Below are 15,465 nucleotides of genomic sequence, written 5' to 3' on the forward strand. Positions count from 1 at the left end.
ATGACAGAAGAGGACAATGCTTTCTTCTAGAATCACTATGGTCAGAAAAAAAAATAGATGAGCATACTTTATATGTTATTACCACTCTTCCTTTTAATACTCTTTTTATGTACTATATACATTTAATATGAAATCATGACTGATGCCAAACACAGGTAAGAACAATGAAAATTTAGAAGTACAACTTTGTAGTGTCTTGATATTACTGCTCAAGAATTTTGGTATGCAGATATTTAAAAATGTCCATTTTCACAAAATTCCATTTATTTATTTATTTATTTTAGTAAATGTTCTAACAGAACCTAGCAATGCTCTGCATTGGGCCTAACCTTGAAAATCACTGTCTAGCTTCTGTCATCTAGTGGTCAGTGTACTTTAGAACACAATGACTCTAATGATCATTATGTTCTTTCTAAGACAAGTAATAGCTTCAAAAAAGAAAATGGTCATGACTGTTAAAGCAACTTTAAATGTATAACCCATAAACAAAACCAAAATAGCTAATACACCAAAGTACTTTAATACATCTAATGCATGTTAATATTTTGTAATACGTTTATCTTTACACATTCACATTCTTGAGCATTCTAAATGACTCAATTTAGTGAAGTTAATCTCACGCAGAGTTGAAAAGAAACAATTCATACTTAAGTACGAAGGGTCTAATAACCTTCACACCACTCATCCCGGTCCCCCAAATATCATGGGGTTTTTCATAACATTTTTTTCAAGTTATGTTCCTTTAATGTAAGCCTTTTTATTCTTCTTACCCCAAATGACCAAAATATAAAATCAAGTTATTGGAACTAAAATGGTAACAATCAGTATTAGATATCCATGTATTTCAGTATTCCAAAGACCTAAATGTGCAATGATTCCCAGCTGGCACATGAGGCCATGTGAGAGTCATTGCAGAGAAGGTCATAGCTCAGGCCACAGCAGTGGAGCTGCACTGCTAATCGGAGGAATTGTGAGATAGATTTCTGGGCCCAACATCAAGGAAGATCAGGCAAACACATAAAAATTAAAAATAAAAAGAAAGGAGGAAAAAGAAGCTTTCAAACACAAGCAAGCCAGAAAGAGACAAGGAGATCTAGTCAAGAGGCTCACTCCCTCTGCCTTAAAGAACTGAGAAAGAAAAAAAAAGCATAAAAAGAATAAAATCCAAACTCCATAGTTTTGTATGAGAAACAATATAGGGTATTGTCTCTCAGAGCCAGAATACAAGGATTTAGGTAGGACTCAAGGGAGGAAGTGGGTTGGCTCCTCTTACCATCACACGTACCAACATTAACCCATCTTTGCAACTCTGAGAGCTGCCAGGGGGAGATAAGTGGATAATGCTGCCACAAGGTGACACAACTATGATTCCATTGCACTGGTGAAAGTGGGGTGTTAAAGTCCCCTACTATGAATGTGTTACTGTTGATTTCCCCTTTTATGGCTGTTAGTATTTGCCTTATATATTGAGGTGCTCCTGTGTTGGGTGCATAAATATTCACAATTGTTATAGCTTCTTCTTTGATCAATCCCTTGATCATTATGTAGTGTCCTTCTTTGTCTTTTGTAATAGTCTTTATTTTAAAGTCTATTTTGTCTGACCTGAGAATTGCAACGCCAGGTTTCTTTTGGTTTCCATTTGCATGGAATATTTTTTCCATCCCCTCACTTTCAGTCTGTATCTGTCTCTAGTTCTGAAGTGGGTCTCTTGTAGACAGCATATATATGGGTCTTGTTTTTGTATCCATTCAGCCACTCTGTCTTTTGGTGGGAGCATTTAATCCATTTACTTTTAAGGTAATTATCGATATGTATGTTCCTATTCCCATTTTCTTAATTGTTTTGGGTTTGTTATTGTAGGTCTTTTCCTTCTCTTGTGTTTCTTGCCTAGAGAAGTTCCTTTAGCATTTGTTGTAAAGCTGGTTTGGTGGTGCTGAACTCTCTCAGCTTTTGCTTGTCTGTAAAGGTTTTAATTTCTCCATCAAATCTGAATGATATCCTTGCTGGGTAGAGTAATCTTGGTTGTAGGTTTTTCTCCTTCATCACTTTAAATATGTCCTGCCAGTCCCTTCTGGCTTGCAGAGTTTCTGCTGAAAGATCAGCTGTTAACCTGATGGGGATTCCCTTGTCTGTTGTTTGTTATTTTTCCCTTGCTGCTTTTAATATGTTTTCTTTGTATTTAATTTTTGATAGTTTGTTTAATATGTGTCTTGGCGTATTTCTCCTTGTACTTATCCTGTATGGGACTCTCTGTGCTTCCTGAACTTCATTAACTATTTCCTTTCCCATATTAGGGAAGTTTTCAACTATAATCTCTTCAAATATTTTCTCAGTCCCTTTCTTTTTCTCTTCTTCTTCTGGAACCCCTATAATTCGAATGTTGGTGCGTTTAATGTTGTCCCAGAGGTCTCTGAGACTGTCCTCAGTTCTTTTCATTCTTTTTTCTTTATTCTGCTCTGCAGTAGTTACTTCCACTATTTTATCTTCCAGGTCACTTATCCATTCTTCTGCCTCAGTTATTCTGCTATTGATCCCATCTAGAGTATTTTAAATTTCATTTATTGTGTTGTTCATCGTTGCTTGTTTCCTCTTTAGTTCTTCTAGGTCCTTGTTAAATGTTTCTTGCATTTTCTCTATTCTATTTCCAAGATTTTGGATCATCTTTACTATCATTATTCTGAATTCTTTTTCAGGTAGACTGCCTATTTCCTCTTCATTTTTTAAGTCTGGTGCGTCTTTATCTTGCTCCTTCATCTGCTGTGTGTTTTTCTGTCTTCTCATTTTGCTTATCTTACTGTGTTTGGAGTCTCCTTTTTGCATGCTGCAGGTTCGTAGTTCCAATTGTTTTTGGTGTCTGTCCCCAGTGGCTAAAGTTGGTTCAGTGTGTTGTGTAGGCTTCCTGTTGGAGGGGACTAGTGCCTGTGTTCTGGTGGATGAGGCTGGATCTTGTCTTTCTGGTGGGCAGGTCCACGTCTGGTGGTGTGTTTTGGGGTGTCTGTGGACTTATTATGATTTTAGACAGCCTCTCTGCTAATGGGTGGGGTTTTGTTCCTGTCTTCCTAGTTGTTTGGCATAGGGTGTCCAGCACTATAGCTTGCTGGTCATTGAGTGAAGCTGGGTGTGTTGGTGTTGAGATGGAGAGCTCTGGGAGATTTTTGCCATCTGATATTACGTGGAGCTGGGAGGTCTCTTGTGGACCAGTGTCCTGAAGTTGGCTCTCACACCTCAGAGGCACAGCACTAACTCCTGCCTGCAGCACCAAGAGCCTTTCATCCACACGACTCAGAATAAAAGGGAGAGAAATTAGAAAGGAAGAAAGAAAGAGAATAAAATAAAGTAAGGTAAAATAAAGTTATTAATATGGAAAAATAATTATTAAGAAAAAAATTTTAAGTAATAAAAACAAAAACAATGGACGGATAGAACCCTAGGACAAATGGTGAAAGCAAAGCTATACAGACAAAATCTCACACAGAAGCATACACATACTCACAAAAAGAGGAAAAGGGGAAAAAAATCATAAATCTTGCTCTCAAAGTCCACCTCCTCAATTTGGGATGATTTGTTGTCTATTCAGGTATTCCACAGATGCAGGGTACATCAAGTTGATTGTGGAGATTTAATCTGCTGCTTCGGAGGCTGCTGGGAGAGATTTCCCTTTCTTTTCTTTGTTCGCACAGCTCCTGGGACTCAGCTTTGGATTTGGCCCTGCCTCTGCATGTAGGTCACCAGAGGGCGTCTGTTCTTCGCTCAGACAGGACGGGGTTAAAGGAGCCACTGATTAGGGGGCTCTGGCTCACTCAGGCTTCGGGGAGGGAGGGGTACAGAGTGCGGGGCGAGCCTGCCGTGGCAGAGGCCAGCATGACGTTGCACCAGCCTGAGGTGCGCCGTGCGTTCTCCCAGGGAAGTTGTTCCTGGATCCCGGGACCCTAGCAGTGGTGGGCTGCACAGGATCCCTGGAAGGGAGGTGTGGAGAGTGACTTGTGCTGCAAGTGGCACAGCAGCCTTAGCGTCTCATGCCCGTCTCTGGGGTCCGTGCTGTTAGCCGCGGTTCGCACGGGTCTCTGGAGCTCCTTTAAGCAGCGCTCTTAATCCCCTCTCCTTGCACACCAGGAAACAAAGAGGGAAGTAAAAGTCTCTTGCCTCTTCGGCAGGTCCAGACTTTTTCCCGGACTCCCTCCCGGCTAGCCGTGGTGCACTAACCCCTTCAGGCTCTGTTCACGCCGCCATTCCTCTCCCTGCACTCGGACCTACGCCTGAGCCTCAGCTCCCAGTCCTGCCTGCCCCGGGGGATGAGCAGAGAAGCCTTTCGGACTGGTGAGTGCTGGTCGGCACCGATCCTCTGTGCGGAAATCTCTCCATTTTGCCCTCTGCACCCCTGTTGCTGCGCTCTCCTCCGCGGCTCTGAAGTTCCCCCCCTCTCCGCCACCTGCAGTCTACACGCTTGAAGGGGCTTCCTAGTGTGTGGAAACATTTCCTCCTTCACGGCTCCCTCCCACTGGTGCAGGTCCCGTCCCTATTCTTTTATCTGTTTATTCTTTTTTTCTTTTGCCCTACCCAGGTACATGGGGAGTTTCTTGCCTTTGGGGAGGTCTGAGATCTTCTGCCAGCGTTCAGTACGTGTTCTGTAGGAGTTGTTTCACGTGTAGATGTATTTCTGATGTATCTGTGGGGAGGAAGGTGATCTCCGCGTCTTACCCTTCCGCCATCTTCCCCCTCTCCCCTCTATTGCACTGGAAGATGAGACTGCCACTTGGCTTCCTCATGTCACTGAGGCAGGAGACAAATGGGTTGTACTGACAATGGGGAAAGGAGAGCTATGTCTGGAACCCAGGGGATTCTCTGAGGTGTCTCATAGTACTCCATGCTTAGTAGAAAGGTTAGTAGAAAATTACAGCTACCAAGAAAAATGGCACGACTGCTGAGGGTGCAGATCCTTCTGTGATGAAGATCTTGGTCACCGGTCAGGTAGAACACCCTAACGAGATGAAGTGCTAGTGAAGGCCAAAGAAATATGGAATGGGTAAAAGCAGAAGTTATAAATACTAGCTAAGGCCATGTGACCAGTCACAGAAAAGAGGACAGAGCAGCTAAATATATCATCTCCTTCCTTTTGCTGGTATGTGTTTATATATAGAGAGTAAGCATTTTCTTTTCTTTCCTCCTTATTTTATACAAGTTTTATTGGAGGTTAATTATACCTTTTTGTAAGAGAATTTTCAAATGGTACTATGATTGATTTGGGGGGAGTAATCTACATAGTCCAGTGACAGATAACTGACTGCTAAGACTTTGTGTCTCTGATTTTGTGGAGAGGGTGGGTGCATCAATTGCAAATAAGATAGTTACACGCCATTAAATAGAAAAATGGAGTTGGTTGGTGGCCACATAGGAGCTCACACAGGTGTAGCAGGTATGTTGATGGTGCCAGTGGTTCAATTATTGTCTCTCAGTTCCAACTTGTCCTTTAGCTGGCATACCCATTCTGCTTTTGCCAGCTGGCTGTTAGCTCTGCCAATAAAGGATGCTAGAAGGAAACTGCAAACTGAAGAGGAAGAGTGAGTGACTGACTACTCCTTCTTATGTTCTCATTTCTCACACCCACATTCCAACAATTTCTTTACCCTGACAGTGGTGGTTCCTTCCCATAGCAGCAGCTAAACCCAGTTTGCAGTTTTCCCAACACAAGCAGAACCCCAGGTACACTGTGCCAGCTCCATACACCACCCCCACAGACCTTACCTCCAGGCCTAGAAACACCACCATTGACCATTTGGCAATCCCTGTTCAGAAATCTGAGATCAAACCACACAGGGACCCTTCCCTAAGATTCTATGTTTTAATAATTCAAACTTGTACTCTTTGTTCCCTCAGCCTGGGGAAACTACAGTTGTTACCCTCATGATACTTGAAACAGCAGTTCTCAAACTGTGGTGCCAGGATCAGCAACATCAGCATCTCCTGGGAACTGGTTAGAAATACAGATTCCCATGCACCACCCAACCTACTGAGTCAGTGGCTCAGATGGTGTGAGCAGGAATCTGTTTAGCACTCCAGCTGACCCTGATGCATGCTGAAATTTGGGAATCACTTCCCACTGCCTCAGAGTTCTCATTTCACTCTTTTGGTTGCCTAGTTAACAGTATAGTTAACTATTCGTTATATTAAACTCTCTGTTTAAATAACTGGTGTGTGATACCCTAATACTGTAGCATTCTAACAAATGTTTAAAGTAGTTATCAACACTAATCCTTCTTAAACTCTTCCAAAAAATAGAAGAAAAGGGAACATTTCCCAACTCATTTATATGAGGCCACCATTACCAAAGCCAGCCAGAGACGTCACAAGACCTATATTTCTTATGAATATAGATGCAAAAATCCTTAAAAAGAAAAAAATTTCATTGAATCCAGCAACATATTAAAGGGTTTGTGTAACATGACCAAGTGGGAATTATCCCAGTAATGCAAGGGTAGATCAACATGTGAAAATCAACCAATGCAATACACTACAAAATAGAATGAGGGAAACCACCCCCACAATCATCTCAATGCAGAAAAAGCATGTGACAGAATCCAACATCGTTTTATTATAAAACAAACAACAAAAACAACACTCAACAAACTAGGAACAGAGGGGAACTTCCCACAACATGGGAAGAAATGGACAAATTCTTAGAAAAGCACAACTTCCCGAGACTGAACCAGGAAGAAATAGAAAATATAAACAGACGAATCATAAGCAGTGAAATTGAAACTGTGATTAAAAATCTTCCAACAAACAAAAGCCCAGGACCAGATGGCTTCACAGGCAAATTCTATCAAACATTTAGAGAAGAGCTAACACCTATCCTTCTCAAATTCATCCAAAATATAGCAGTGGGAGGAACACGCCCAAACTCATTCGACAAGGCCACCATCACCCTGATACCAAAACCAGACAAAGAAGTCACAAAGAAAGAAAACTACAGGCCAGTATCACTGATGAACACAGATGCAAAATTCCTCAACAAAATACTAGCAAACAGAATCTAGCAGCACATTTAAAGGACCATACACCATGATTCAGTGGGGTTTATCCTAAGAATGCAAGGATTCTTCGATATACGCAAATTAATCAATGTGATAAACCATTTTAACAAATTGAGACAGAAAAACCATACGATCATCTCAATAGATGCAGAAAAAACTTTCAACAAAATTCAACACCTATTTATGATAAAAACCCTCCAGAAAGTAGGCATAGAGGGAACTTACCTCAACATAATAAAGGCCATACATTACAAACCAACAGTCAACATCGTTCTCAATGGTGCGATATTGAAACCATTTCCTGTAAGATCAGGAACAAGACAAGGTTGTCCACTCTCACCACTCTAATTCAAAATAGTTCTGGAAGTTTTAGCCACAGCAATCAGAGAAGAAAAAGAAATAAAAGGAATACAAATCAGAAAAGGAGAAGTAAAGTTGTGGTTGTTTGCAGATGACATGATACCATACATAGAGAGTCCTAAAGATGCTACCAGAAATCTACTAGAGGTAATCAATGAATTTGGTAAAGTAGCAGGATACAAAATTAATGCACAGAAATCTCCTGCATTCCTATACACTAATGATGGAAAATCTGAAAGTGAAATTAAGGAAACACTCCCATTTACCAATGCAACAAAAAGAATAAAATACCTAGGAATAAACCTACCTAAAGAGACAAAAGACCTGTATGCAGAAAACTATATGACACTGATGAAAGAAATTAAAGATGATACAAATAGATGGAGAGATATACCACGTTTCTTGGATCGGAAGAATCAACATTGTGAAAATGACTCTACTACCCAAAGCAATCCACAGATTGAATGCAATCCCTATCAAACTACCAATGGTATTTTTCATAGAACTAGAAGAAAAAAATTCACAATTTGTATGGCAACACAAAAGACCCCGAATAGTCAAAGCAGTAATGAGGAAAAAAAATGGAACTGGAGGAATCAGACTCCCTGACTTCAGACTATACTACAAAGCTACAGTAATCAAGACAATGTGGTACTGGCACAAAAACAGAAATATAGATCAATGGAACAGGATAGAAAGCCCAGAGAGAAACCCATGCACTTCTGTTCAACTAATCTATGACAAAGGAGGCAAGGATATACAGTGGAGAAAATAAAAGTCTCTTCAATAAGTGGTGCTGGGAAAACTGGCCAGGTATATGTAAAAGAATGAAATTAGAACACTCCCTAACACCATATACAAAAATAAACTCAAAATGGATTAGAGACCTAAGTGTAAGACCAGACACTATAAACCTCTTAGAGGAAAACATAAGAAGAACATTCTGACATACATCACAGCAAGATCTTGTTTGATCCACTTTCTAGAGTAATGGAAATAAAATAAAAAATAAACAAATGGGACCTAATGAAACTTGAAATCTTTTGCAAAGCAAAGGAAACTACAAACAAGACGAAAAGACAATCCTCAGACTGGGAGAAAATATTTACTAACGAATCAACTGACAAAGGATTAATCTCCAAAATTTTCAAGCAGCTCATACAGCTCAATATCAAAGAAACAAACAACACAATCCAAAAATGGGCAGACCTAAATAGACATTTCTCCGAAGAAGACATACAGATGGCCAAGAAGCACATGAAAAGCTGCTCAATATCATTAATCATTAGAGAAATGCAAATCAAAACTACAATGAGGTATCACCTCCTCACACTTAGTTAGAATGGGCATCATCAGAAAATCTACAAACAACGAATGCTGGAGAGGGTGTGGAGAAAAGGGAACCCTCTTGCACTGTTGGTGGGAATGTAAATTGATACAGCCACTATGGAGAACAGTATGGAGGTTCCTTGAAAAACAAAAAATAGAATTACTATATGAGCCAGCAATCCCACTACTGGGCATAAACCCAGAGAAAACCATAATTCAAAAAGACATATGCACCCCAATATTCATTGTAGCACTATTTACAATAGCCAGGTCATGGCAGTGACCTAAGTTTCCATCGACAGACGATGTGGCACATATATACAATGGAATATTACTCGGCTATAAAAAGAAACGAAATTGAGTGAGGTGGATGGACCTAGTCTGTCATACAGAGTGAAGTAAGTCAGAAAGAGAAAAACAAATACCGTATGCTAACAGATATATATGGAATCTAAAAAAAAAAAAAAGTTCTTAAGAACCTAGGGGCAGGACAGGAATAAAGACGCAGACGTAGAGAATGGACTTGAGGACACAGGGAGGGGTAAGGGTAAGTTGGGATGAAGTGAGAGAGTGGCATGGACTTATATATACTACCAAATGTAAAATAGCTAGTGGGAAGCAGCTACATAGCACAGGGAGATCACCTCGGTGCTTTGTGTCCACCTAGAGGGGTGGGATAGGGAGGGTGGGATAAGGAGGGTGGGAGGGAGGGAGATGCAAGAGGGAGGAGATATGGGGATATATGTATATGTATAGCTGATTCACTTTGTTATAAAGCAGAAACTAACACACCATTGTAAAGCAATTATACTCCAATAAAGATGTTTTTTTTTAAAAAAGACAACCACAAATGGTACAGGGCACTGGATAACTACATGAAAAAGGATAAATTAGGACTTCTATCTCACACCATATACAAAAAATTTACCCAAATGGATTAAAGACCTAAATGTAAGAGATACAACTATATAACACTTAGAAGGGAAAAATAGTTGTAAACCTTCATGACCTTGGATTAGTCAATGGTTTCTCAAATATGCCACCAAAAGCAAAACTGACAAAAGAAAAAAATAAATAACTGGACTTTATCAAAATCTGTGCATGAGAGGACACTATCAAGAAAGTAAAAAGAAAAACCACAGAATGAGAGAAAGTATTTATAAACAGTATATCTGGTAAGAGTCTACATCCAGAATATATAAAGATCACTTACAAGCCAACAACAAAAGATAATCCATTTTAAAAATGGGCAAAGGATTTGAATACACATTTCTGCAAAGAGAATATTCAAATGGCCAGCAAGCACACAAAAAGATTTTGGAGTTAGATAGTACAGATGGCTAAACAATATTATGACTATACTAAAAAACACTGAATTGTACTTTTAAAGTGGTTAAAATGGTAACTTTTAAGATGTGTGAAAAAAGAAAACAAATGGATAAATTCATTACTTTGGATTTGATAACAGATTCTTAGATATGACACCATACAAAACACCAAAAAGAAAAAAAGCTGATAAATCGGACCTAATTAACACAAACTTTTGTGCATCAAAGGACACCATAAAGAAACAGAAAAGCCAACCCACAGAATGGGAGAAAATATTTGCAAATCATACATCTGGTAAGAGTCTGGTGTCCAGAATATATAAAGAACTCTTACAACTCAACGAGAACAAACATCTTGATTCAAAAATAGGCAAAGGACTTGAATAGACATTTCTCCAAAGAAAAGATATAAATGGCAAATAAGCACAAAAAGATGCTCAACATCATCATCATAAGGGAAATGCAAATCAAAACCACAGTGAGATACCACTCTAAACTCACTAGGATGTCTATAAACAACAACAAAACAGAAAATAATAAATGTTGGCAAGGATACAGAGAAATTGAAGCCCTCTTACATTACTGATGGGAATGTAAAATGTGCAGCTCTGTGTCAGTTGCTCAGATGGCTAATCATAGTTACTACATGACCTAGCAACTCTACTCCCTGACATACACCTAGGAGGACATGTTCACACAAAAACTTAGACAAGAATGTTTATAGCAGCATTATTCATAATAACCTAAAAGTGAAAACAATCCAAATGCCAACTGACATTTGATTGATACATTATCAATTAACTAAATAAAGAAAATGTAGTATATGCCACACAATGGAATATTCAGCCTTAAAAAGGAATAAAAATTGACACATGCTACAACATAGATGAACCTTGAAAACATGCTATGTGAAAGAAGCCAGACACAAAAGGTCACATACTGTATGATTCCATTTATATGAAATGTCCAAAATAGGCAAATCTATAGACATAAAGTATATTACTGGTTTCCAGGGGATGGGGATAGGGGGAATTGGTAGTGATTGCTAATGGGTATGGGGTTTCTCTTTTGGGATGATGGAAATGTTCTGGAATTAGATAGTGCTAATAGCTGTACAACCTTGTGAATAAACTAAAAACCACTGAATTGTACACTTTGGAATGGTTAAAATGGTTAATTTTATCTCAATTTAAAAAATCTACCTAATTTTAAAAAATGACATTTGTTATACTGGGTAAAGAAACTACAATTAAAAAAAAGAAACGAAACTACAATTTTGATAAGCAGTGGTAAAGAACAAAGACTCCATGAGAGCATCTTTTAAAAATTGTGGCAAAATATACCTAACATAAAATGGATCATTTAAACCATTTTTAAGTAGTTCAGTGGCATTAAGTACATTTACATTGTTGTGCAACCATCCTCACCATCCATCTCCAGAACTTTACCTGCAAAACTGAAACTCTACCCATTGAATAATAACTTCCCACTTCCCTTTCCCCTTAGTCCTGCAACCACTATTCTACTTTCTGTATGCATTTGACTAGATATTTCATATAAATTGAACCATATAGTATTTGTCATCTTGTGACTGCCTTATTTCACTTAGCATAATATCTTCAAGGTTCATCCACATTGTAGTGTATGTCAGAATTTCGTTCCTTTTAAAGGCCAAATAATATTCCATTTATGTATAATATATACCATATTTTCTTTATCCATTCATCCAACAATGGACACTTGGGTTGCTTCCGCCGTTTGGTTGCTGTGAATGATGCTGCTAATAAATATGGGTGTACAAGTTTGTTTGTATCCCTGCTTTTAAAAAAAAAAAAAAAAAGTTGTGATCTCTTTTTGAAGATCACAACTTTTTGAAGGGAGATTTTGAAATAAAACTTATTTTGAAAATACACACATCTTCTTCATTAGCTTAAGGACTAAAAACTTATTTCAGTTGAAAGTCACCCAAAGGAGAACGCAAAGATCAATGGTACTGTTCGCTGTAAAGAAACACAAAAGACATAAAAGTATCCATTGCAAATTTATTATGCATTAGGAAGCTTAACTTAAAAACCAACAGCATAGTAAAAAGATATGTTATCTTTGTTCGCAGCAGAACAGGTTTCAAAATATATTTTCTTTTAAATGTATTCAGTCAGTACACAATCCTTTATAAAAGTTGTATATATTTTTTTCTGTCAATACCTTCATTACATTTATAAATACAAGATTTACATAGCACCCCATCAAAAAAAATTAAAACTCCTTATGAATATCTACATATATTTCATACCTATAAAACTTTCAAAGGAGTGCTGTGTTAAAGATGGGCCCTAGTTAATGGTCCACCTACTGGTGCAGGAAAACACATATAATCTAAAGTTTTCTTTGTCCATAAAACATCTCGAAAAATTAGCAAGACACTTATTTTGAAACTGAGCTTCTTAAACCATCATATTTTAGAAAGGAATTTACTGTGCATATTCCCATGAGATTCAAGTGGCAGATACATAGATGAAAATAAAGACTGACTGAAAACAAATGCCTACATAGAGCAGTTAAGGCAGGGGTGTGATGAATGAAAAACACTGAAAAGTAAGACACAGGAGATGTAGGTGGGAGCAAATATAGTAAGAATGCATTACATGAGTCTAAACTCGGATATAAACTCCACTGGTATCCAGTTACTAACTCTCATTCTCACCTAGGAATGTTTACATTGTTGAAAACTTTCTTACAAGCACCCTCCAATTTCTATGTTGCCAGAATGGCTGATGTATGTTTTTCTTCTGTAAAATCACCTTGGATCTAACCAAAACATTAGGCCCAGGAATCTGAATTGCTAGTTCTTCATGATTTAAATTTATTTAAAAAATTTCCTTCATCTGGTAAAGGTTATCACTAATCAATATTATTACTGTCCAGATGTGTATATGCTGAATTTCATTCTAGCCAAGAATAGGAAGTAGAGATAAGGAAAGGAGAGTAAGACTAGTTATTTGCTTGACCTTTGAACAAAGGCAATAGATCCCCGATACTGAGCAGCCACTCATAAACACCTATGGGCTAAACGGGCACAGTTCAGAGAAACAGGAGGGAAGAAAATATGGGATTCTTTATCTCAAATTTTGCCAGAGAAGGCAGTTGTACTATAATCCTGCACCTTCTACTGAAAAGGACATGGTCACTCTTACTCTGGAGTTATTAAAGGAAAGTCATCCTTTCTACCAGAGATGACTTTTTCTGAGTTTCGAAGTGTGGACTCCAGATAACTTTGAGAGTTGCATATTATTTGCAGAAAAGTATTTCAAACCTTAACTTGTTCTAACGTATAAACAGAAAGAAAGAGAATGGTAGAAAAGGAACAGGAGGAGGAAGGGGCGGGAGACGAGGGATGGAGGTGGTTACTTCTCAAACTCAGCCCTGAAGCATGCCACTAGTATCTCCCCTCCAGCACCATGAAGTCTCCAGTGTGGTGTGGCTCCTCCATGGCTCTCAGAGATGGAGTCTACAGAATTCTAGTTTCTGCAGTTTATAGTTCAGTGCACTGATTCCCAGGCTCCTCGAAGGAAGAGAGCTCCCAGATGCTGCTGTCCTGCAGTAGTGGCTCAATGTCTTCATCACTGCCTCGTTCTATTGTGTTGGTCAGGCTGCCGCTGATGCTGTTGTTATGTTTTTTAATTCCACTGCCTTTACTGTATTCAGGGATGAATAAGGCAACCAGAAAAGACATAAGAACTATACATGCCCCAAATAAAAACGGTGGGCCTGGGATGACAGCTCCCTGATGGGTGTGGGAAACAAATGAAGAATCTGGTTAGTCTTTCCAATCAAAATTAGTCCTGGACGACCCCAAAAAAGCACACCACTGAGAAGTGAGTTATTTTCTCATAAGCAAATGTTCATTAAGTGTCATAGCAAATTCTAACAGAGCCTGGTGTCTGGAATATGATGGAGGGCAACTAATCACTGCTTTGTGCACCACTTTCCAACAGCTTAACCAAACTTTCCAACAGCTTAACCAAACATGTAAACAACAGTTATTTATCTCTAATCCTGCCCTGTGACCTGAGATCATTAACTATGTACATGAACAGTAATTCCAATTTTGTATAGAAATCTATATTAAATATAGCTTGGAAGGAGGGAAGTAATAGCAAATAAATAGTAGAAAAAGCACTCTAGCTCAAATTCTAGCTGGAATTTTAGGTCATTTCATCTTTTATTTGGCCTGAGCTTCACCAGAGGACAGCATTCTGATCAGAGTAATTATATAGGTGAAAACAGAATCTGAACAAAGTTAAGACAAATCTTTTATATAAGATATTAAATCACTGAAATGATCCCTCCCTAGTCCCAGGAAGCAATGAACATAGCACTTACTACTGTCAAATACAAATTATAAAAATAAGAACACTTTCCAAATTTAAGGTCAGAAGATTTTGCTATAATCAGACACAACTGCTATTGTAAACCTAGACTTATTACCAAATTACCTGCAGGGCAGCATTGTTAGAATTCAATTCCAGTTCCAACTCAGTCAGTTCCACGTGGAACATGTAGAATATGAAGCCATACAGGGCTGGCCCCAGGCCATTACACAGTCCTCTTATTCCAGTTATGATACCTTGGGCAACTCCTAAGTCAGAAAAAAGAGAAGGGAGCCAGTCTTCTCAGATAAGCATCTCAAGACTGGAGACTTAACAGTACTTTCTTACTAATATGAAATACTGCTTCTGCTGGACTGAGTAGTCTGGGCTGTGGAAAGGATATTTTAGGGACTTTACCCATCATATTTTCATTCATTGCACAAATGTTTCCTTGGTTTTCTATGTCCTTTTAATGTTGTCCTCACTCAATGTCCTAAGATCTATAGGGTATGAAATGACAGTGATGTTTCTAAAATCCTTTTGAGGCTGAATTCCCTAACAGCAGATCTTCCTATAATCAGGGAATAATAAAAAAGTTTTAATATTCTCCATTTATAGGCAATTTACACTTTTCTGTGGATTGAGATTTTCCTTTTCTACTCACTTAATGGCACTTTTACAATAAAAATCTGCCCTTTGCCTCTTGTATCCCTGCCCATGTGTGAGTCCACAGAGGTCCTGATGCTGTGTGCTCCCAGCACCTTCAGACAGATTCTGTTCCTCACAGTGACCTCCATATTCCAGGTCCATCTCCCTGTACACCTCTACTGAAAAATCCAAGTGCTAATTTCTAGATATCTCTGGTATCTAATGTGGCAGGTCAAAAATTAGCTTGAATCATGAGATGAATATTTCTGTAAATCAAAAATGGTCAAATATAATTCACCCTAATACAGTGTGTTCTAATAAGTTTATATGCTGACATTTAGAAACATCTGTATTAATACATGTAAGCATAAAAAAAGCCAAAGAAAATTCATGCCCTGA

At 38.5% G+C, this 15,465-nt stretch overlaps 1 protein-coding gene across 2 annotated transcripts in view; it reads right to left on the reverse strand.

Moving 5' to 3' along the window:
* Nucleotides 1-12,070: 12,070 nt before the first annotated feature.
* MFSD14B (major facilitator superfamily domain containing 14B) overlaps nt 12,071-15,465 on the reverse strand; it is an 81,534-nt gene continuing 78,139 nt past the window's right edge. For both annotated transcript variants that reach the window (XM_060015070.1, XM_060015069.1), the window contains 2 exons: nt 14,545-14,687; nt 12,071-13,832 (listed from right to left, as the gene is read on the reverse strand). In XM_060015070.1, coding sequence (XP_059871053.1) covers nt 13,581-13,832; nt 14,545-14,687 — 395 coding nt within the window. In that variant the 3' untranslated portion in view covers nt 12,071-13,580. The remainder of the gene's footprint in view (nt 13,833-14,544; nt 14,688-15,465) is intronic.

The sequence above is a fragment of the Delphinus delphis genome, chromosome 6 (assembly GCF_949987515.2).
Source record: "Delphinus delphis chromosome 6, mDelDel1.2, whole genome shotgun sequence".
In the NCBI taxonomy this organism is placed as follows: Eukaryota; Metazoa; Chordata; class Mammalia; order Artiodactyla; family Delphinidae; genus Delphinus; species Delphinus delphis.